Source organism: Podarcis vaucheri, assembly GCF_965113315.1.
Source record: "Podarcis vaucheri genome assembly, chromosome: 9".
Lineage (NCBI taxonomy): Eukaryota > Metazoa > Chordata > Lepidosauria > Squamata > Lacertidae > Podarcis > Podarcis vaucheri.
Genome location: NC_138767.1, coordinates 16654371 through 16677996, shown reverse-complemented (window position 1 = coordinate 16677996; position 23626 = coordinate 16654371). Strand labels below are relative to the sequence as shown.

Sequence of the window (23626 nt, the reverse complement as noted above, 5' to 3'; positions counted from 1 at the left end):
ATCTTTCTTGCATTGCTTGCGCTTCACAGGAAGCTATGGGAGGCGGCTGGAAGGTTGCAATTCTCCTCTGCAGCCGCCGCCTCCTCCTCGCGTTGGCGCGCAGAAGGAACGTTTCCAAGCCGCTCTTCGTCCCCTTTTGCGATGCATCTTTCCCGGGCTTTCCGCCGAGGCGTCCTCTTGGTGCTCAGTTTTTGATGTGGACATGCCCTGCTTAAGGAAGAGGATGGGTTTCCCCACTTCCCTTAATTTCTGGGTTTTGTTGCGCGCACGGTTGACAGGTTTGGCTTGCAAGCCTCGACCCATTTTCTCCAGGGTTGTCCCAAATTGCATGTATTCAGATTACTCACCCTGGAGTCGATGGGGTAGGGAGAGAGGCTGCAGCGAAGCGCTTGCAGGCCGAATTTGAATACAGTACTTGCTTGTGGAAAAGAGCCTGGCTGAACGCAGTATATCACAAGCAAATGTGCTTAGGACTTTATCGCTCGACGGCTACAGATGCTGCCGCCCAAATAATAATAATTTATTATTTATACCTCAGCCACTCTGGGCGGCTTCCATAGAAACCTCGATGCTCCAGTTTTAAAGTACCTAGGACGACCCTGTCAGGATCTGACTGAGGGCCGATCCAAGACTAATATTCTGTATCCTTCAGTTGCAAAAAAAGACAATTTTTAATTACATAGCATTTTCAAATGTTCAGGGACCTTTTGAATCACAGAGCTGTAAGGGACACCCCAGGGTCATCTTGTCCAGCCCCCCATGCAGTTTCCACAACAACCCTGTGAGGCAAGTCAGCATTATTATTACCCATAGAGAGCTGAGGTCGAGGGAGTGCCTTTGCTTAAATTCACGCCGTGAATACATGGCTGGGACGAAATTTGAACCGGGTACCTCTTTAGCCACTATGATTCAGCTACTCCGGCTGCTGGTTTCCATGGCAGCTGATACGCAGAGATAAATTGCCTTTGAACCTGGACGTTCCATTTTAGTTGTCACGAGTAATAACTGTTTATAGATCCCCATAAATTTTATCTGCTCATTCCGCCGCCGCCCCCTCACCTGGCCACTAGTTTAAGTTCTTAACTGTAGAGGGTAGCTTGCCATTAGAGACATGTGATCCAGCCCTTCACCTTGCATTCCTCCTTCCTGATTATTGTTTTTTAAAGACACATCATTCCCAGTTCGTTTGTTGCGCCTTTAAACCCGCAGGCCGCTCCGTTGCGCTTGCCTTAAAGCAAGAAAACGAGATCATGTTTCTTGCTGGCTTCTCTCCAGGGGAAACATATGTGGGTGGTTCTCCCCCCCCCCATTTATTTTGCAACGGTTTTTTTTTATAAAAAAAACCAAGTATCCCCCACCCCCGCTCCGCCTGCAGTAGAATCGCACGAGGTGGAACTCGCGGCGACCCTTCCCTCCCGGTCTCGACTTCACAGTCGCGTTTCTCCTTAAGGCGATGTTTGGTGCACACGAGGGTGCCTGTTTCTAGAAGAATCGCATGGAAGGAAGCCGTTGGCGGCAGCAGCTTCCTCCAGCGCTCTCGGCTGGCTGCGGTGCAAATGGCGCTTGCTTGCCAGGAACTCGAACAGGAAGGCGGGCTGGGCTGGTGCAGACGGAGCTGCGCAACAGCGGCGGAGAAGGTTGGAAACCGCCGGGTTCTAGAACGCGAGCCCGGGGAATTCCAATTTGGAACGCGGGTTCAAATTTGGAACGCAGCTGAAGCCGCTGGAAGAACGCCTGCTGTTCATCCCGCGGGGGGACGGGAGGAGAGGCGTGGCTCGGCTTTCTTTCTCTCTCGCCTTCTCTCTTTACACGCAAGGAGGCGGTGTCTTCGCTCTGGTGGAAGAGAAAATTTTCCAACTTGCGTGACGCAACCGATACGCCCATGGCGCCCTCCTAGTGGTGCAGCAAAATAATAATAATAATAATTGCTAGCGCATTTGCAAAACTACCAATGGTCCAGGGGATGCGTTCAAATTGAATGGGGGAGCGCGTGTTGAGATGCCTGCATTGGCCTCGATGACCCTCGGGGGTTTCTTGCGAGACTGATTCTTTTTGCTATTCGTGGAAACAGACACACCCCTGCGCTGACGTCAGGAGTTGTGCCCGCCTCAGTTAGGACCCCCTCTCCAATATCTCTCCCCAGATACCTCTGGTGTTGCTCCTCCTTGTAGCCTATTGACCTGCTTTCTCCTAAATCTGTCAGTAGTGCGAAGGAGAAGTTGCTTCCATAATCCAAGCCCTGGGCAGCTTGGTGGACCCTGCTCAAAGGAAGAGGGCAGATAAATAGCCTGGGAGTGATGATAGTAGTGAAGCCAGCCCTTTCAGGGAATGTGTTGGCTGCCGCACACCCCCTTTGCATTTTATTTAAGGGGCCACCAAAATCTGGAACGAGCTCTGAATCTCTTTGAGACCTTGTGTAGGGGATCTGAGCACTCAAAGCAGTAATTTGCTGTGGGCGGGAAAGTGGATTTCTCCCTTTGTCCATTGCCATTCCAAAGTGTTCTGGATTGACCTTTGAGACCCTGCTTGAAAGTAGTATTAGACAGGGAGGTCTTTTTCCTATGGTGGCTCCATGCTTTTCAAACTCTTTGCCTAGATAGCTAGGTGTGGCTCTGATCTTTTTTTCCATTTAATAAGACCTTGAGGATTCCCTGCTTCTCCCCCCCCCCATTGTTTTTAGTTGGTATTTATTTTAGTTGTTTGGTATTTAACTGCTACTTTTAAAATTCTTTGTTTTGCTGCATTTGCTGCATACTTTCCCGTGCTGATTTAATGTTTTATTGCTGCTGTAACCTTCTTAAATGTCTTAGTGTGGTTTTTTCAAATTGCACTTTTATGGCTTGCAAATTGCCCTGTGGGTGAGTTTTGTGTTTATATATCCCGCGAGTCACCTTGGTTAATCCCCAAAGGCGGCTTGTGTAAGAATCTAAACAAATTAAAGTTTATGTCCATGGGCTCAAAGGTAGGCTTCCTCAAACTCAGCCCTCCAGATGTTTTTGGCCTACAACTCCCACGATCCCTAGCTAGCAGGACCCAGTGGTCAGGGATGATGGGAATTGTAGTCACAAAACATCTGGAGGGCCGAGTTTGAGGAAGCCTGCTCAAAGGTCTCTTCTCTCCACCCTGCCCCATTTGATCCTTGCCAACAACTGGAAGGTAGGTTAGGTTGCAAGAGAGGAACCAATCAAAAGTCACTGAGGGAGCTGGAATGGGAATTTGAACCCAGGACATTCTGTGTTTCAGTCGGCATATTTCAGAAAGTGTCAATAAGGTAGATTTGCCTTTAAATGCAAACTGAATCAAATTCCTCCTGCCTTCTTAAGCGGATTGTAATCTCTTGTTGCCAGTTGGCATGGAATGCACCAATCCTGCTTGTTCCATTGCAGGGCTGAGAAAATAAAGTGCCCACGAACCAGCATCAGATGTGTTAGTGACTGCTTTGTACAAGTTTGTCTTTGAACACATACACCCATGCAAGCATCACATAGGCAATTGTGACTTGCCAGACCATAAACCCTGTGAAAGGCATCCTATTACCTGGCTGGTCTTGAATCAAGATCCTGCAGCAGTGGCAGCCAGGTAAATCCTTAGAAGTGCATGAGTTGCTCAGCTTTACATGTGAGTACGTTCTTAACCTGGGGCTTAAAGCTGTAAATGGCTTGCAGGATTCAAATTATTGAGAGAGAGTCCGAAAGCCTTTGTAGCCTTTCTGTATCGGGTAACTATGCAGATTATGTGGAAAGCTATGTCTTTAAACAGGTGATGGGGCAAGGGACCTCCAAGGGAAGTTATTTTGCACCCCCCCCCTTCCCAGGAGTGCAGTTTTTCTTACAGCAGTTATCCACACATTTATATACCCTGTAGTCCAGCCTTTTCTCAGCCTTGAGTCCCCCAGATGTTGTTGGACTACAACTCCCATCATCCCATCATAGTGACTGGGAGTGGCCGCTGAGACCACATAACACTGGTCTTGAAAGATCTACATTGGCTCCCAGTACGTTTCCGAGCACAGTTCAAAGTGTTGGTGCTGACCTTTAAAGCCCTAAACAGCCTCGGCCCAGTATACCTGAAGGAGCGTTTCCAGCTCTGAGGGCCTTCTGGCGGTTCCCTCAATGCGAGAAGAGAGGTTACAGGAAACCAGGGAGAGGGCCTTCTTGGTAGTGGCACCTGCCCTTTGGAATGCCCTCCCATCAGATGTCAAAGAGATAAACAACTGTCTGATGTTTAGAAGACATCTGAAGGCAGCTCTGTTTAGGAAAGTTTTTAATGTTTGATGTTTTAGTCATAGTGTGTTTTTAATCTTGGTTGGAAGCCGCCCAGAGTGGCTGGGGAAGCCCAGCCAGATGGGCAGGGTACAGTAAACAATAAATTATTATTATTATTATTATTATTATTATTATTATTATTATTATTATTATTATCATCCCTACCTAGCAGGACCGGCAGTCAGGGGTGATGGGAGTTGTAGTCCTCCCAACATTTGGGGCCCACGATTGAGAAAAGTCTGCTCCTAGTCACTGAGGTTTTTTGAAGCTTAGAGGGAGTGATCCAAATTTCTGCACTGTAGAAACCTTCCTGGTTTCAAAGAATTTACATAAGCAATGCCTTGTAGCTTTTGGCTGCACTCTGAAGCAAGGTCATTCCTCTATAATCTTCCCACCTCAGCTTGTGTGGGAAAAAAACTTCCGCTGAACCTGTTTTAACCCTTCAGGCACTGCTGGCTGTTTACACACCTTTGCTGAAACCTTCTTCTGAGCAGTAGGTGGAAAATTCCACCACCACTAACGAGCCAAAATCCCCAGTGGTAGGATCAGCTTCCTCTTGAAATAGGTCAGAACACTTAAAGGTATAATTGTGATTTTTTTGTATTGGCTCTGATCACATTGGTGGGCTTCTGGGACTCAGTAAAACCTCCCTGCCCCCCCAAGTAATATTCACTTTTTGCAGCTGTATGGTTGTTTGACTTATTTCCCCTCTGCTACTGATTCCTGTTCCTTGTGTCATCCCTTCCTTTTGCTTGCTCCTAAGCAGCAGACGCGGGTGGCGCCGTGGGTTAAACCACAGAGCCTAGGACTTGCCGATCAGAAGGTCAGCGGTTCGAATCCCCAACACGGGGTGAGCTCCCGTTGCTCAGTCCCTGCTCCTGCCAACCTAGCAGTTTGAAAGCACATCAAAGTGCAAGTAGATAAATAGGTACTGCTCTGGTGGGAAGGTAAATGGCGTTTCCGTGTGCTGCTCTGGTTCGCCAGAAGCAGCTTAGTCATGCTGGCCACATGATCTGGAAGCTGTACGCTGCAAATTTAGCGCAAATTCTGGGCATTTGCAGTCTGATTTCTTTTTGGTGAATGCGAGTTAAACATCAATGTGAATGAAAAGTGCTCAGCTGTGACTGGCTCATGCCTGTTGTGCATTTGACTATCAAAACTCACAAGAGCAAACATGCATTTCATCAGTTGGGAGTTGACATTTGATAGGGTACACGGAAATGAGTTCCCTTTCCTTTCATTCAGCTTTGATTGAAAAGAATGGAAAGACATGTCTGGCACGCAGGAGTCCTAAAACTGGGTTCCTGAGTCACGGGACCGACCTAGTCCAGCAAGAAAACTCCTAGCACATTTGCAAAGCTAAGTAGAGTCCAGTGCTGTTTCAAGTTGGATAGGGGGCTGTGTGTTGAGATTGGGATCGGACTAATGACCCCCAGGCAATGCACTTTCCCCCGGCTGCTAATATGTCCTAACTCCGTAGAAAACGACAACACAAACTTTCTTTTTTGTTTCCCCTCCCTAGACCAGATCTCTTTATTTTGGGGATATTCCGAGACCCACTTCCCACGGTTCTCTTCTCCGTCCCAACACCCGCGGATCCCAAGTTATGTCCACTGCTCTAATTAATCTGGTGAGAAACGGAGGCCACCAGGTGAGGAGGAGAGCGCTGCTGACATCGCGCCTGTTGCAGGACGACAAGCGGGCGGCAGCTATCTGCCCTAGCTCCACCAGCGTACGCCGAACATCTCGCTTTGACTTGGACGGCAGCGGCCGCCCAGCCACGTGGGACTCCTTCGGGATCTGGGACAACCGCATCGATGAGCCCATCCTCCTCCCGCCAAGCATAAAATATGGGAAGCCCATCCCCAAGGTCAGCCTGTCCAAGGTGGGCTGCGCCAGCCACATTGGGAAGCGGAAGGAAAACGAAGACCGCTTTGATTACGCCCAGCTGACCGATGAGGTCCTGTATTTTGCCGTTTACGATGGGCACGGTGGGGTGGCGGTAGCAGACTTCTGCCATAAGCACATGCAGGAATTCATCCAGTGAGTACATGAATTCTCCTTGGGGTTTTTTTTTTTTAAAATTATAGTGGGGTGGAGGATATTGCACAGTTGAGTAGGAGACACCTCTTGATGTGTATAAGCTGGGCACCCAATAGCACCTTAAACCAAGAACGGGGCCTTCTCTGCAGTGGCTCCCCGTCTGTGGAATGCTCTCCCCAGGGAAGTTCGCCTGGCGCCTTCATTATACACCTTTAGGCGCCAGGCAAAAATGTTCCATTTTAACCAGGCCTTTGGTTGATCTGGTTTACATCCTATGCCCTTTTAAAATATGGCCTTTTTGGGGGGGGGGTTGTTATTGGGTTGTTTTTCTTTTGATTATGTATTTTGTGGTTTTATATCTTGATTTTATTCTGTGAACCGCCCTGAGACCCCCCAGGTATAGAGTGGTATATAAATTCAATTTATAATAATAATAATTAATGAACCACCGTTATAGTCTCCACAACAGAATGTCTTCGCCCGGCAGGTTGGATGAGATGATGTTCAGGGTTCCTTCCAAATCTGATTCTATGATCTCAGCTACATTGCTTGGCTGTAGCCTGCTCTTACAACACTTCACTTGTCCCACTATGCAAGAAGGATAAACACACACAGTGGAAATGGAATTAACTATGCACTAAGGCAGTGGTTCTCAAACTCTGGTCTGAGTTCCGTTTGGGTGGCCTGTGGAATGGCTGCAGCACAGTCAAATATACCTGTACCCAGCGCTGCACTTACTTTCCTTGATGGGATAATTGAGGACTAAGATGCCCAGCAAAGGGGTCCATGATTCACATGAGTCAGCTGGCTCGATGGAGATGTCAGCCACCAACCTGGTGCCGAGAGATCTCCACGTAGTTGTAGTTGGACCCGCACCAGTAGCAAAAGGCACCAGGTGGCCTGGGGAATTTCAAACAGTGGTTCAGAGCAGTTCAGTGGTGGGATCGGTTATCTGGGCTTGAGGGTGTATGTGTGCTTGTAGTAAGTAAGTAAAAAAAAAATTATACCCCGCGCTCCCCGGCCAAGACCGGGCTCAGGGTGGCTAATATCAAATATCAAATGCATTAAAACAAAATCAAACAATTGATTAAAATACAGCTTAAAAATTAGAATCAGGATAAAATTAAATGACTGCCAATGAATTACAACCATAGGGGTCGGGAACCTCAAGTATTCATCAGGGAGCCAGTGTGGTGCAGTGGTTAAGAGCGGTAGTCTCGTAATCTGGGGAACCGGGTTCGCTTCCCCGCTCCTCCACATGCAGCTGCTGGGTGACCTTGGGCTAGTCACACTTCTCTGAAGTCTCGCAGCCCCACTCACCTCACAAGGTGTTTGTTGTGGGGGAGGAAGGGAAATGCGAATGTTAGCCGCTTTGAGACTCCTGAAGGGGAGTGATAAAGCAGGATATCAAATCCAAACTCTTCTTCTCTTCTTCATCAGGGCCAGCTATCCATGTTGGTCCCACATGAGCCGATAAAAGGTAACTTACAGGGTCCCATAGATGGGGGGGGGGTCAAACTGGGCCCAGACCGAAGGCCAGGCGGAACAGCTCCGTCTTGCAGGCCCTGCGGAAGGATGTCAAGTCCCACGGGGCCCTGGTCTCCTGCAATAGAGTGTTCCACCAGGCTGGGGCCAAAGCCGAAAAGGCCTTGGCCCTTGTTGAGGCCAGTTTAACCTCCTTGAGGCCCCGCCAATATATTTATTTGAGGACCATAAGGTCCTCCGTGGGGCATACCAGGAAAGGTAGTCCCGTAAGTACGAGGGTCCTGGGCCATATAGGGCTTTAAAGGTTAAAATAGTGGTTCTCAACCTGATGGTCCCCAGTTGTTGTTGGACTACAACTCCCATCACCCCTAGCTAGCAAGGCCAGAGCTCAGGGATGATGGGAGTTGTAGTCCAACAACATCTGGGGACCCACAGGTTGAGAACTGCTGGGTTAAAACCTTGTAGGAGGTCTTCAGACAAAGGCTGGACTACTGGGGTGGTCTAGCTTGGATTTCCTCCAGTGAGTGGACAGTAGAGCTATTTATTTATATATATTGATTAAACATATACTTCATCCAAGGATCACAGGGCAGTTAACAGCATAAAAACACAAAAATACACACAACATAAAAGCAAACGAAGTCATAGGCTAGATGGCCTATGACAGCGTTCGCCAATCTGCTGTCCTCATATAAACAGAGGAAGCTGCCTTATATATTGGTCTGTGTAGCTCTGCATCATTCCACTGGCTAGCAGTGGCCTTCCAGGGTTTCAGGTATACCTGTCTCTCCCAGCCCTACGTGGGAGGGATTGAACCTGGAACCTGCCCCATAGGCCTTCCAGCTCTGCTGAAGGAAGCTGTCCCAAACGTCTGAAGGGCAGCTGATTGGTGAAGGCTGGTCTACAAGATTCCCTCCAGCTGTATATGACGACACCAATTGCCTACCCATGAGAAGGCCAGTGGGATGATATTGGTGCTTTTGCAACTACCGCCACTTGTATCTCAGTAGCTGATGTTAGAGGGTTTCTTGGATTGGAGCTTTTGCACTTCCTTCCTTGGGGAGAATTTTAAGATTCTCCCTTGTTTTTTCCAGAGGCTTTCTCACTGAGGAGCAGAACATGGAGTTGGTATTGATGAAAGCGTTTTTAGAAATAGACAAAGCGTACGCCAGGCATGCTCAGTTGTCCGCGGATGGTAAGTAAGAAGCTTGTTTCCGTTCAGCTGTAAAAGAAAGACAGGACAAAAAGAAATTCATGTGGAAACCACTGTTTTTTCTATTGAAAGTTGAGGCTAGCAGTTGTAGAGAGAGAATGCCAAGTAAAATATAGAAGGACTTGCCTGTTTTTACAAGGTTATCATGGCTTCATAAGCCTGTGCTGCTTAAAATAATGTTAAAATAAAATAATTTGAAATGTTACCTTCAAGCAGATTTGTCTACAGCTGATTTTACACCACAAGACTGTGCACATGTTTCTGTGTAACTCAGCGGGACTTAAGTTTTGAAAAGGCATGTTGAGCTGTTCAGCTAAAATGATTGGGATCTAGAAGGTTGTGATGAACAAAAAAGTCTTTCCTTTCGTTGCCACTGGATAAAAAATCTCTGTGTTGATGCACCGACCTCCACTTAACAGAGGTAATGTTGGCTAACGTCATTGGCATGGACTAAGCAATTTAAGGCTAAGCTATAGTCTTACTTAAAAGCAAGGGCCATTGATCTCCAGTACCTTCACATAATAGTGGTTGGATAGTGGGTGCCAATTCTGTGTTAAATGCAAGGTGCTATGCAAATTACTCAGGTTTTTAAATTCAGTGGAGACAGGCCTGCAATGTTGTTGGCCTCATGTTATGGCTCAGGCTGTAGATAACTTGCTTGGTTCTAAGATAAAAAGAAGCACACATGCCAATGCACTTTTCTATCATCTTTTGATAACAGTCCCAAGCACAACATCTAGCTTGATGGCAGAACACATTTTTACATGTAGCAGACCCCGGCTTTTCCCGTAAGGATGGGGAAGACTCCTGTCTGACACCCTGGAGAGAGACTGCTGGCTTATAAGAAAATATTAAGATTAACCTTAGGTCTGATGTTCCAATACAGCTTCATAAGTTCATCCTTGGTGGCTCTTTGCATCCTGCTTTCTCATAAAATATAACATGCCTGCCAGCCCAACGCCTAATCTCGTTCTATTGCTAATGTATTGTTTAGTTTTCCATGGATTAATTATTATTGCTCACCAAATTAAATAGATACTTCTTGATGCAAAAATATATTAAATGACAGCAATTTTTGTCTCATGTATATCACTATAAGCAATCTTAATGGAAGCATTTGTTTAGCTTAGTATCCTTCTTGGATGGCGGACATATTGCATAGCCAGCAAGGACACTTCTACAGATCTAGCCTACAATTCTGCCAATATTCTGTTGAGACTGAGCCCTTTGAACCCAATGTGACTTACTTATGAGAAAGTATGCTTGGGATTGGGCTGCATGGCTATGATCATAGAATTGTAGAGTTGGAAGGGATACTGAGCCCTTGCAATGCAGGAATCTCAACACGTGGTCTCTCATCCAGTTTGAAACCATACCGGACCCTGCTTAGCTTTGCAAATGTACTAGCAGTTTTACTGCTGCCTATACATCAGTGATGGCGAACCTCTGGCCCACAGGGCCTAATTACACCTCGCAAGCAGTTTTGTTCAAACTATGCCTACCTGCCCCACACAATCAGAAGTTTAAAATATGTTCCTGGGCCGTCAATTTACAGATGCTTTATTACAAGCAGACTTGTAGTTAATGCGCTATTTGGGTAGTCTGAGTCTTGTTTTACAATGTTGATTTAGTAATGACAGTATAGTTAGTAATAATTTAAAAAAAAGGTGTGGTGTAATTTTTGTTTCCTCGTCTTAAGAAGTTGCCAATCAAAACCATGATTTTTAAATTCTTTAATATGTTAACCTGCAACACTGAAGAAGTGAAAGAGCTGCAGAAACATGCCTGTTTTTATGTTCAGATTTGTGACACCAAACTTGGATGCATTTGCTACATTTATCTACCAGGCCATTGCTCTGAAGTGAACAGGAATTATGCCTTGCATGTGTCCTATCCATCTTAGTGTGGCTGTGCAACTAAATTTCCAGGGAATTGTACTTATAGGCTACTGGAGATGGTGGTCTTTTAATGTTAAAATTGGTTGGAGCACAACAGCCGCAGTGCCCTTTAAAGTATACATCTTTGCCTAATGCAAATGGTTGGGACTTTTGGACAAATAACAGCTAGGCAAATGCGTAAGTGGGTTTTACTCAGTTAAAAACTAGAAGCTGAAAAACAAACCCACCCTAGTATTCCCCCCCCTCCCTGGTGATTGAATATATTTGCCCAGGTCAGATGTGCACAGTGCAACTAATAAAACCGCTTATTTGGCCAGGCTCCTTTGGGGACTTTATAAAATTTTCCTTTTAAATGCCTTTTTAGAGTTGTGCAATTCCAAACATCATAATCCCTCGCCGAGTGTTTGAACAGCAGGAGGTGTTCAGATGGATTGGCTTAGTAACTAAGCCATGGCTGCTATCGGAGACGGATGCGTAATAAAATTGGGTGCAATGATATACCCCCATAACATTTCTAAGCAGAGCCCTTGAGTTAAGAGGGAATGCTTCGCTCTCTTTTGCAGCTCTGATCATCCCAAGTGTTGCAGGTTTCCTCTCTTTACTTTGAGCAAAATTCCTGGGTGAATTTCCTATTTGCCTCTGTGTACATGTTATTTATGGCAGACACTGTACCTGACCAACAGCTCTAGAATTGGAGGCCCGGGACTCTATGCTGGGCTTCAGTGGAAAGAAAGATCTGCTTAATGTGGTCCCAGGTGAAGGAGTCTGGCGGGTTCCTAACCGGGACCAACGGAAGGTTCCCACAACCACTTTGTCACATTAGTTGTGACGACATGCTCTAAAAGGTGCCCAGTGAGTGTTAAGATACCTCTTGAAAGATTTTAGATGATAATATTTCTGTAGTAATATAATTTCTGTAGCTGTCTAGGAAGCAAACAAATTTTTCTTTTGTTTTAAAATAAGTTAATTAACTTGTGTTCTGAGCCAATGTGTTTTTATGCTGCTAGATACCTTTGGAATAAATGGTGGCAGACTGCTAGTGACTCTATGAATAGTGTGATTCCTTGATTTTGGAACTGCAATACCGCTTGCGGAACAAATCCACCTATTTGCATTTTTTTTCTTTTTGCATTCTCCCATCGTTCCAATGGAGCTTGGAAAGGACTCCTGTACAAACTTCAGTTGATATGAATGTATTGTTCAGCTTGTGGCATTTAGGCAGAGGTGTGCAACCTGTGGCCGTCAGTGATGTCGGACTCCAATTCTCATTCATCCCAGGAAACATGGCTAATGGATAAGGGATGATGGGAGTTGTGGTCTGGCATCATCTGATCCTAATGGTCCCTCCCATATTATAAACATTATACTTTTAAAGCACATTCAAAACACGTTCTTTCCCTCAAAGTATTCTGGGTACTGTAGTTTTCCACGTGCAAAGTTAGTTCCCTGCAACTTTTGACAAACCACAGTGCCCAGAATTCTTTGAGGGAACAAATATGCTTTGAAGGTATTGTGTGTACACAGCTTAGTCCTCTCATTGTTTTGATCATTGTCCTCTGGACAGTTCATCAATGTCTGCCTTAAAATGTGGTACCCACAACTGGGCATGGTACTCCTGGAAGCAAAGCTTAGGAACAAAAAAGCATAGGGCTTCCCACAAAGTTTTACTATTCATTTAGGAAGTGGAAGAGAATGTTAAACTGAGGGCTGTGTTATTTCTTAGTGCTGAGTAGCTCAGGCTTTTAGGATCTACCTATCCAACAGGATAAGAGGTCAATTACCGTATTTTTTGCTCTATAAGACTCACTTTTTCCCTCCTAAAAAGTAAGGGGAAATGTGTGTGCGTATTATGGAGCGAATGCACAGCTATCCCAGAAGCCAGAACAGCAAGAGGGATTGCTGCTTTCACTGTGCAGCGATCCCTCTTGCTGTTCTGGCTTCTGAGATTCAGATTTTTTTTTCTTGTTTTCCTCCTCCAAAAACTAGGTGCGTCTTGTGGTCTGGTGCATCTTATAGAGCGAAAAATACGGTACTTTAACTCCTTTTGCAGAGGCTATCTAGGAATTTCTGTGCACTCACTCCTGAGTGCTTTTAGTTATGACCCTGGGATTCGCTGCAACACCCTCAGACATTGGGTGTGTGCATACACACAAATTTCAGTGTGGTATTTGGAGAAGGGCTGTAGATTGCTCATACCAAAAAGCTATGTCGTCAGGCTTTTAACACTGTGCAAGAGGAGCAAAGCTGTGCCTCTTTTCTGGTTTTGGGTGGCAAGATCACGCCAGCCTCTTACTATGGGGTTTCAGGGAAGGCGTTGCCTTTTAGAGCAGTGATGCTAAGGTAACGTTTGGTTACAGATGCACATCCCAAAATGTGCAACTTGCCTTTCCTTAATTTTATGGGCGTAAAAATAAAATAAAATAACAACGTCTGATAATTCCCATCCCAAATGAAGTCCGAAACTGCCCTGGAGTTTGTGCTTTCCAAGAGCGGAAAAACAAACCCACTGATTCAAGATGTCCTGCCACTGTACATTTGTATCTGATGTCTTGGACTGATTCCAGACGGCTTCATTATGGGATGGGTGCTCTGATTCCTGAGGTTTCCCACAGCATTCACCTGGCGCCATTGCCAAGGAAATCCAACAAGTTAAAGAAAAAAGGCCTGTTGCAAACATCCCCCCTGAATTCGATGACCCATTTGTCATATTAAACCTCCGTGTGGAAGCACCCATAATAGTCTCTTCCTGAAGTGGCACTGCAGTTCGAAAAGCAAGGAATTGAATTGGGGCGAGGGAGGTGGGGGAACTAGAGGCGGCCTCCAGATCTGGCCTTTAAAATTTAGAGGGGAGTTGGGAAAGAAGGCAAAAAGTAGCTCAACCTTTTACGCCTTGCTGTGCTTTATTCATATTGCTACTTAAAACAGGTATCTTACGAGCAATGCTAAAAAGTGTGGTTTGCCCCTCTCCATTTCATGCGTATTGCTTCTCCTTTCCCACCCTTTCCTTATTTAAGCACCTGCTTTGGAGTGTGCAGGAATGTTATGCAGGTGGACCTAGAAGTAAGACGCACACCCAAGTCCACGAGTTGTACTTCCAAAGCACAAATAATACCAGGCTGATTGTGCTATAATGTCATGACCACATCTGAGCTTTCTGTGGTTAGAGAGTTGGACTTAAGGCGTGAGACCAGGGACTTGGCTATACAGCTGCAAATGCCACATTTTAAGTGCATTTTATTTGCATTATACAAATTTGACACTACATAGTGATGGTGAGCTTATGGCAAATTCAATCTATTTTTCAAAAATTAAATTAAATTAAAAAGCATTTTTATATGTGTCTAGATTCTGCCCAGGGCTCAAATCCCCACTCATCTATTAAGCTCCCTGCATGACCTCAGGCCAGTCACTCACTTTCAGCCTGACCTTACCCTACAGGGTTCTTGTGGGGATAAAATGGGGAGGAAGAGAAGCCACGTATATCGCCTTGAACTCTTTGGAGGAAAGGTGGGATATGAATGCAAGAAAATAATTACATTTCCTAATGTTACAAAACATCCAAGAAGAGATGGGAGGAAGGGGAGAAATTATTCCATCAAAAATTGTTGGGCAACCTTACAAAGGCAGTTTTCAACAGCTGGTCAGCGAGCTCTTTGCAGTAAGAATACCTGTTTTAATTCATTGCCTAGTTTAGATTCCTCTTCTGTTGCTGCCCTTTTGTTTTCCTATCTAACGTCTCCATTCTGTGGTGCTTCCACTTCACAACAAGGCTTGATGTCTCCCCCCCCCTCAAGTGTTCAGTTCATCTTTATTTTTTAATATATATATATTTTTATAATGCATGCCGCCCTTTCATCCGCAGATGTCAGGGTGGTTCACAACAAAGAAATACAATATAGAAACACTTTAAATATGTGATAAAAACAATAACAAAAATACACGAACCAGTAACTCAACTCTCCCCCTTATTAAAAGATTGCCGTAGATTCTCTTGGCATTTCAGTTCAGGGACAAAAATAGGCATAACTCAGGACCTGGCGCCTGTGTTAGGAATTCAGGTCTATAAGTTGGGCACCATATGGGTCCATAAACCAGGGTCACACGCACCAGTGGAGTGCATGGCTGCCATTTTGGGACCAGGTGGCTTGAAAGTCCTATTTTTCAGTATGACTTTTTGGTTCCTGAAATTCATTCTGATAAAACGGAACGGATAGTGGCAAATAGCCAGGTGCAAAATGCACCTGGTGAATTTCGAACGCTGACCTGGCCTGATCCCCTTCCCTGAAAGGCTTCTCATACCTTTCACAACTGGCTTAGTTCTCCTGCATCTGTACCCAAAAAGGAAACTGATCCAGCGCCATGCAGCTTTGCTACTGATCACCCGGGAGTAAGGAAAAAGGCATTCTCACTACTCGTAGAACTTCAGCCCCTGTAAAGCACATGCCAGTTTAATTAAAGTACTTCAGAAAGCTACTGTGTAAGGGCATTTGTTTAAGGCTCTGTAAAGGTAAAGGGACCCCTGACCATTAGGTCCAGTTGCGGACAACTCAGGGGTTGTGGCGCTCATCTCGCTTTATTGGCCAAGGGAGCCGGTGTACAAGGGAGCCGGCGAACCAGCGCAGCGCATGGAAACACCGTTTACCTTCCCACTGGAGTGGTACCTATTTATCTACTTGCACTGGGGTGCTTTCGAACTGCTAGGTTGGCAGGAGCAGGGACCGAGCAACGGGAGCTCACCCCGTCGCGGGGATTTGAACCGCCGACCTTCTGATCGGGAAGCCCTAGGCTCTGTGGTTTAACCCACAGCGCCACCCGCGTCCCTTTTAAGGCTCTGTAGCTGCACCTGTTTTACTAGTACGAGAATAGACGAGAACTCGCCACAGACTTCACCCAGCCCAAGCACCAACACGCCACATTTTCTCCCCATTGCATGGAGTCTTGTTGTCAAAACGTTGCTGCTTTGTGTGCATGCCCCCACTCTGCTTGTTTCCTGCCTTTGTAGCTTTAGCTATGCAGCAGTGACTCTTTACGGGTGGTTAAAGTTTTTTAAGCTGAGTGGCTGCTTCGTGTGTAGCGCTCAGGCCTTGACTGCCTCTCCTTACATGACGTTTTGTAGCCACCTTGCTGAACGCCGGGACCACGGCGACAGTGGCCTTGTTGCGCGATGGGATCGAGCTGGTTGTGGCCAGTGTTGGAGACAGCCGCGCCCTTCTGTGTCGCAAGGGGAAAGCCATGAAACTGACCATCGACCACACTCCGGAAAGAAAGGATGAGAAGGAAAGGTACTTCGCCAGAAACCTTGGGCTGGAGTTGTCGTTGTTTTTTTGCGGTGTGTGTGTGTGTAAAATTTGTATCCTTTGCAAAGACGGCTAAGGAATGAAAACGAGCAGCTGTGGGCTAATAATAATAATAATAAATTATTATTATTATTATTATTATTATTATTTATTTGTATCCCGCCCATCTGGCTGGGTTTCCCCAGCCACTGTGGGTGGCATCCACAAAGACCAAAAATACACTAAGCTCTTTCACAGCAAAGCTGTGGTTGGCGTTGCTTGCATAAATCGGCCGTGCTAATTGCTTGGATATGTATGACCATAGTGAACATTCCATCCTCTCCTCCTTTCCTACTTTGTGTGTTTGCGCATGCGAAGAATCAAGAAAACCGGTGGCTTCATAGTCTGGAACAGCCTGGGACAGCCCCACGTAAACGGCAGGCTTGCAATGACCCGCAGCATAGGAGATTTGGACCTTAAGAAATACGGTGTCATAGCAGAACCAGAGACAAAACGGGTTCAGGTAGGAGGCTGAACACCTTACTTTTCTACACCCTGACCTCATTTTCTTGTAAAGATGGCACTGCACTAAATAGCTGGCACTGCTACCATTCCTTAGAAGTGTTTCCCACTATCACTGCTCTTTCTGACTGTGGTACCCTGGCAGACCCTGCTATGGCCTGGTCTATACAGTATTTGGACCTGGGGGCAGGGGGTCCTGCCTAATTTATTTTTTTCAACAAAGCATTTGTGCATTGGATAGCATGCAGAATGCGTGTGGCAATGAAGCCACTTTTGCAGAGTTGCCAAGTGCCAGGGAGATGCATATTTGGGTATTTGCCTATGGATCTCAGAATCTTTTCTTCCCTTGAGGCCCAGCTGGCTTTGAGAGGGAGGTGGGAGAGCCACTACTGACCTCTGTTCCTGGCCAGTATTACTCACTTTTCCTTATAGGGTTAATGAGGGTGAGCCAGAGAGAGAGAGGAAAAGATCGGAATGCTACCTAGGTTAAAAGTATTTGCCCTCCCTCTAATGGTTAACTCGGTAGGTGAGGGCCAGCAGGATTGTAACATAACTGGGGCCGCTGAGAAGGAAGCTCAATTTTTTGCAGTAGTATAGTGGTACCTCGGGTTACAGGCACTTCAGGTTACAGACTCCGCTAACCCAGAAATAGTACCCCGGGTTAAAAACTTTGCTTCAGGATGAGAACAGAAATCGCGTGGCGGCAGCAGGAGGCCCCATTAGCTAAAGTGGTACCTCAGGTTAAGAACAACTTCAGGTTAAGAATGGACCTCCAGAACAAATTAAGTTCTTAACCCAAGGTACCACTGTATAAAAAATATACTAGATGCCCCCATCCCAAAAATAGCCCTATGAAGACTGAACATGATTGGCCACAGAATGCAAAGTGTGGGTTCTTTTTTTGGGGGGGGGAGGGGTAATATAAAACTAGAGGGAAGGGTAATAAAATTGAGGTTCATGGAAAGAGGGGGCTGATGGAACCCTGAAGAGGATCACGCCACACTGCAACACTTTGTTGCAGCTCTCACTTGGTGGAAATAGGTATGTTTACGTTTGTATCACTACTCAAAGCTGGGCATTTAGTATACTTTTGTTTGTGTGGCGTGTCATTTCAGTTGCACCATGCGAGCGACAGCTTCCTGGTCCTTACCACAGACGGCATCAACTTCATGGTGAACAGCCAAGAAATCTGTGACTTTGTTAGCCAGTGTCACGATCCCACGGAAGCAGCTCACCTTGTAACTGAGCAGGTAGGCGTTTCTGCCTTTCCAACACAGAAAACACCACCACTGTCCAGTTTTGAGCAAAGCCAGTTAAGTCTGCTTGATTCTTTTTGGGTGGAACAAGCTCCTACAAACCAGTGATGAGACAAGCCCAGTTTGTTAAACGTATATGGCGGTTGTGTTCCTGCAAGGAAAATTTTCCCATTAGGTTTTATTGTCTTCAACAGCTAATTGGAAGTTGCTGGTGTAGCTCAGATACATCACTTTCCTTTCAGTTGTGCCCTTGCTCAAGGACAGCAGGGACCCATAGTCTTGCTTTACTGTCAGATATAAAGAGTTGCTTTTCGAAAACAAATGCTGAAAAAGTCAACAGAACTGCTGCTGCAACTGTCTACCTGCTGGGAACTGTTCTCTTACTATGGTGTTTCCTGCTTGGCAGGGGGTTGGACTCGATGGCCCTTGTGGTCTCTTCCAACTCTATGATTCTACTCAAACCGAGAAGATACTAATTTTGAACAATGCAGGCAGTCAATGGATGTATTTTCTACCGTATCTAGTCAGCTGGAATCCAAAAAAAATAAATCCTTACACAACGGTCTGCGTTGTTTTATTTCCCCCCAAAATCTGAAGGTCACTGTTCCCCACATTTATTGATAGCGTAACTTAGGAGTAACTGATGTGGGGCTCCCTTGGATGCTATTGGACTCCAGCTCCCATCAGCCCTAGCCAGCATTGCCAATGGTTGTAGGAGCTGCAGCTACGTTAAGCTAGTGGCATCCAGATGATGATGAACAAAATTGTATTATTATTTTTTTTACCATTATGATGATTGTTATTAAACAGTATCCACCCCGTGTTAAAACTTCTGTGGGCTATTCTTTCTCCTCCCACACCACCCGTGTAATGCTTTTGCCCCATGTTGAAATTCAGAGACTTCTAAAAGGGTCCAACATGCAGAAATGTGCAGAGTGGCTGAAACTGATGGGTTGTTTTTGTATCAACACCCTTATCAACCCGTTCCTGACTATTAATAGTCACAGACTTCAGTTTCTAGAAAGTATGTACTGATAACAAGATTAGGTTCAGATCCTGATTTTAGTAGTTTGTAAAACAGACCACCTCAGCGCAACGTATTTTATGGATTGTCCAGTTTGACTGATCCATCTAAGTCCATTTTATTTCTCTCCTGCTCGTCATTCACAATTGGGAAACTTGTGTATTTATGCATACATTTCCTCTTTTGACAGAAGTGGATAAAATTTGAAGGCGGGGTAAGCCCTCCAGTGTAGGCAAAGCCTGCCAAATCACAGGCAATGAAGTCCAATTGCTTTTACGCCTTTGGGAGGTGCTTGGAATGGGAGGCTATAATGTAGCCACAATTTGGGGGGTGGGACTTCCCTTGAATTTGAATTATCTGGGGAATACATTAGATGCTTGTGGACACCAGTTCCCACCAGCCTCAGGCAACATGGCCAACGATTGGGGTGATGGGAATTGTATTCCAGCAACATTGGGCAGGTCACAGTTTCCCCCCATCCCTGATTTTGGTAGGATTTCAAAACTCCAGATTGCCTGCATCAATTCTTAGTTGAAAGAATACAGCCGAACAGAGTGAAGGGCTAAAGCTTTGTGCCTTTTGCAATCTCTCCCTCAGGCCATACAGTATGGAACGGAAGATAACAGCACTGCCATTGTCGTGCCGTTTGGAGCCTGGGGCAAATACAAGAACTCTGAGGTCAACTTCTCATTCAGCCGGAGCTTCGCCTCGAGTGGGAGATGGGCCTGAGTCGCTGCTGCTACGAGGAGATGTGGACTGGACTGTCCTGTAGGAGGCCTCGCAAGGCAGAGAGCAGATCTGTAGATAGTTGCGCCCATCTCTCTATCTCCCAGCACCTTGTGCTTTCTGCCTGGGTAGAAAACCATCGTTAACTTGATGTTGCCTCTTTAACAAACACGTCTGCTACTGCTTAATCTCAGAGCCAGCGATTTCCGCCCCCTCCGTCCAACGTAGATAATTCTGTCTGGTTCTTTGGCACAGACAAGATGTTGGCTCTTTGCACCTGGCTGACAAACCCTCTGAAGGGGTTTTTAACCAAGTGTTTCTTATGCACAGCGTATGTTTTTAGAGGATGAGAGAGAGAGAGCGAAGAGGCCAAAGGGGCTCTCTTAATTTGCACAGTGCGAAAGGGAGCAAGCACACAAGGAGAGAAAAGGTGGCGTTTCATCTTCTCTGCTCTCACAAGTCTTTCCTTCCCTATTTGAACAGAAGTAAGAGAAAGCCAGGAGATTTGGAGGCAATGTGGCTGGCTGTGCTTTGCTTTGCTCAGCCTGCTGGCACCAGGTTAACCACCAAAGCTGACTTTGGTTTTGGTTAGTCCAGTTCCGGAGAGAAAGGGATCTTGGTCTCAGGGCTAAGACTCCGTTCAGTGAAAGTCAAACAGAAAATATCAGCTGTGTGTATGTGTGTAATGTCCTGTCCTTAAGTCCAATTTGTCATAAGCAGAATGTGGCTTTTACACTTGGGCTGAAGCCCATGTCTATTCCTCTGTCTGTGGGTTTATAATTGGAGAACCCCTCCATAACCCTCAAGGCAGAAGTGGACACAACACTAACAGGGATTGTGGCAATCGTCACGTTTCTTCCGAAAGGCGGAAGCAATGTAGGTTTTCTGTATTTATTTGTTTTTTCTTTAAATATATCAATACTAAGAAATCCCCTTTTTAAAAAAAATACTGCTTTTCAGGAGCTAAACCCTTTCAAAGAACATCTTGTTCTTCAGTTCTTTTTTAGATGTTGCTTCTCTTTCAGAGCCACTGAAAAATGCTGTCCGAGATGCACAGAGTTAACTTGGATGGGGACATGTTGCCCAATGGCGTTCGATTGCACAACGGTTGAAGTTCCTAAGGGATTTCTCTCCCTCTTCCCAAGTTAGCAAAAAGTTGAGGATACGCTTTGGAAGGGAGATTTTTGTAAGGGAACGGGTAGGGTTATATTTGGACTTGCCACTCGTCTTAGTCAGAATTTCACTTTAGAAGCAAATGCTGGGGGGAAGCAAAAGGTTTAAATGAGGTAAGTAGAGTTTCTCCAGGAAATTCTACACTTCCCCCACTTCAATGCAACAGGGGGGGACCAAGGGAACAATCGGCATTCCTTGGCAGGACTTCAGCAGGTTGCATGTAATAGAGGCCAAGAATATGATCCAGAGTGTTGTGTCACAGAGACCATTCACACCTCTAGATCATGGGTAGCCAACATGGCAGCTGCAGGTATTGTGGACTGCAGATCCCATAATCCTGACAATTGGCCGTGCTGCTGGAAGATGGAGCCCCAGAACACCTGGTATATACTGCTATATACTGTCGGTACTAGAGGCTGTCAACAATAGTTCTTCATTTCTGACATAGATACTTTGAACATAAATACTTGGAATTGAAAACGGCCACCCCAAAGCAGTAAGAGTTGTTTCACAGTGGGACGTTCTCCCTGGAAAAGTGGTGGACCTTCATTGAAGGTTTTCAAGCAGAGGTTGTATGGGCCTTCAGATATGGGTGCTTTAGTGGAGATTCCTGCATTGCAGGGGTTTGGACTATAGATGACCCACAAAGCCCCTTCCAACTCTACAATTCTGTGATTCTATGAAAACCCAGAATTAAGCCGCTATGAAGTTACCTGGCACTGAGGTGTAGCAGTGCTGAGCTCTTTTAGCTGAACCCTGATCGCAATGTGAACCCGTGGACTTGCTGCTTGATGCCAGTACTAATTAGAGCCACACCTTTTGCATAAATCATTCCAGTTTCACTTCTGCACAGCTGCTCATAAAGCTTCCTTTGGCCATGTACCTCTTGAAAACCACAAAGTACTTTGGAAACGGTGCCCTGGGTCCTGTTCTGGTGTTATCTTGTGTGTATTCTACATGTTTGTATATATGATATATAGAGAGAAATGATATATCTTACTTTATAAGTAAAAGAATATGTTAAAAAATATTTGCATCCAGTGCTGTTTCACTTCGTCCCCGCAACGGCACATATGAAAATGGTTTCCCTCTTTGCTACTTCCCAGGTTGTTGGGACCTGGGCTGAGAAAGGGCTAAAGTGTATGTCCCTATAGAGTCAGGGTGATGTATTATCCCATGTGAGGAGAACATTGACCTCTCTCTGTTGGGGTTTATTGCCTTTGGAGATCTTGTTGTATGAAAACCGGAACCTTTTTGTGCGCGTCCAATTGATGCACAGCCGCTGAAGCGTGGGTCATTTGGGATCCGGAAGGGTGGGCTCATGTTCACTCCATCGACATGCACAGGGGCCATTTACAGAGAGAGCCCCCCCCAAATGGTCACTGCCTGTCTCCAAATTTGGCTACCTAGTTATGTGGCATTGTGTTAATCGAATGATTCCTCATTGGCTGGGATTGTTCCATTGGCTCACAGGCTGCATAAGAAGAAATATTTGTCACAGTCCTAACAAAGTTTCTGCCACCAGCACTTAAGTCTTCTAGCCCACTAATGTGTACCAACACGACAACAAACAAACCTATGGTCACGAAAAGCATACTCAATAAACACACAAGACGTAACCGGCTGTGTTCTTAGATAAATAAGGTATACTATTCGTTGTATCAAATCATAAATTTCAACAGAAGTAACTCATAAAGTTCAACAAATGAACAAAGCGGAAGACCCAGTAGATCAGATCGTTCTCTAATCAGTTTTTGCATAAGGTCCATTTGTGTAATAGTGTCTTTTCCACCTGTCTGTTCATAAGGTCCAAACAATCCACATGAAAGGTTGTTACAGTTCCACAGAATCCTTTTGCAGAGTCTAAGACAAGGGTTTCTGGAATATTGACCTTGTTTTGCCATCCTGGGCTTCATCAGTAGTTAAAGCTCTAAGTAATACAAATAAATACAATATCGTGATCTCACACATTTTACAGCAAAAATAATACAAAACCATAAATAACTGTATATACCATATGTGATATTACAGGACAGTGGATCTTATGGCATAGTAGTAGCTGCGGGAAGCAGCAACTGTTACAAAGTAGGGTTATATGAACAAGCACAATATTGATTTACAGGTGTTGGCAATCCACAGATACAGAATATCTTTCTTAAAGTGACCTATATGGCACAGCAAAAGTAAAACAAATTTAATCCATGCTCAGATGTTATACATATAAACATTAATACAAACTCATACATTAATGTAAACAATTTTTGGATCTAAAGTAATAGCAACCCACAAATGCACAATTTTGTACTCAAAATTTGAGACAATGAATAGTATACCTTATTTATCTAAGAACGCACCCAGTTACTTCTTTGCAACAGTCGCATTTTCCAAACTGCGCAGAAATAACCACCAGTGGCTACCTGCAAAGAGGCATTGACCGTGCTGTATGCAAACTGCGCCCTGGGCTTTGTTTTTGTTGAAAGAAAATGCCTTTTCTTTCATTGTGTGCCGGAAGAACTTTGCCTGTATTTTGCACAAAACTTGGAGCTTTGGTAAGCGAATGGGTGGTTGATTTGGTTACAAGGGATTTGATCAAACTAAATGTAGGCAGTGGGGAGCAAACTTAATGTATTCAACCAAACTGAATTAATAGGTGCTAGTTTTTAGGGTGGGTGAGTGGGTTTCTGAGACTGGGGATGGGGGAAGTTCAATTGCTTTTGATATTACTAAACCATAGATCCTTTTATC

The 23626-nt window shown here is 45.3% G+C and overlaps 2 protein-coding genes across 5 annotated transcripts in view; one reads left to right on the top strand and one right to left on the bottom strand.

The window, feature by feature from the left end:
- LOC309539910 (putative E3 ubiquitin-protein ligase HERC6) overlaps nt 1–23626 on the bottom strand; it is a 112934-nt gene that overhangs the window by 43209 nt on the left and 46099 nt on the right. The window lies entirely within an intron of this gene.
- PPM1K (protein phosphatase, Mg2+/Mn2+ dependent 1K) lies at nt 3570–21921 on the top strand. Of its 2 annotated transcripts, none has more exons than XM_082237504.1 (7): nt 3570–3622; nt 5788–6308; nt 8888–8988; nt 16021–16186; nt 16559–16703; nt 17818–17952; nt 19580–21921. In XM_082237504.1, the coding sequence occupies exons 2-7, from the start codon at nt 5872–5874 to the stop codon at nt 19709–19711; spliced, it is 1116 nt and encodes a 371-aa protein (XP_082093630.1). In that variant the 5' UTR covers nt 3570–3622; nt 5788–5871; the 3' UTR covers nt 19712–21921. The 2 variants fall into 2 exon arrangements, with proteins under 2 accessions (XP_082093630.1, XP_082093629.1); XM_082237503.1 differs by lacking the exon at nt 3570–3622 and adding an exon at nt 4569–4846.

Excerpts from the sequence above, each read along its gene's own strand:
- PPM1K (XM_082237504.1), top strand. The coding sequence starts at position 5,872 with ATGTCCACTGCTCTAATTAATCTGGTGAGAAACGGAGGCCACCAGGTG. Across the intron at positions 8,989-16,020 it reads TGCTCAGTTGTCCGCGGATG|CCACCTTGCTGAACGCCGGG; the intron begins GTAAGTAAGAAG and ends GACGTTTTGTAG. Across the intron at positions 16,704-17,817 it reads CAGAGACAAAACGGGTTCAG|TTGCACCATGCGAGCGACAG; the intron begins GTAGGAGGCTGA and ends GTGTCATTTCAG.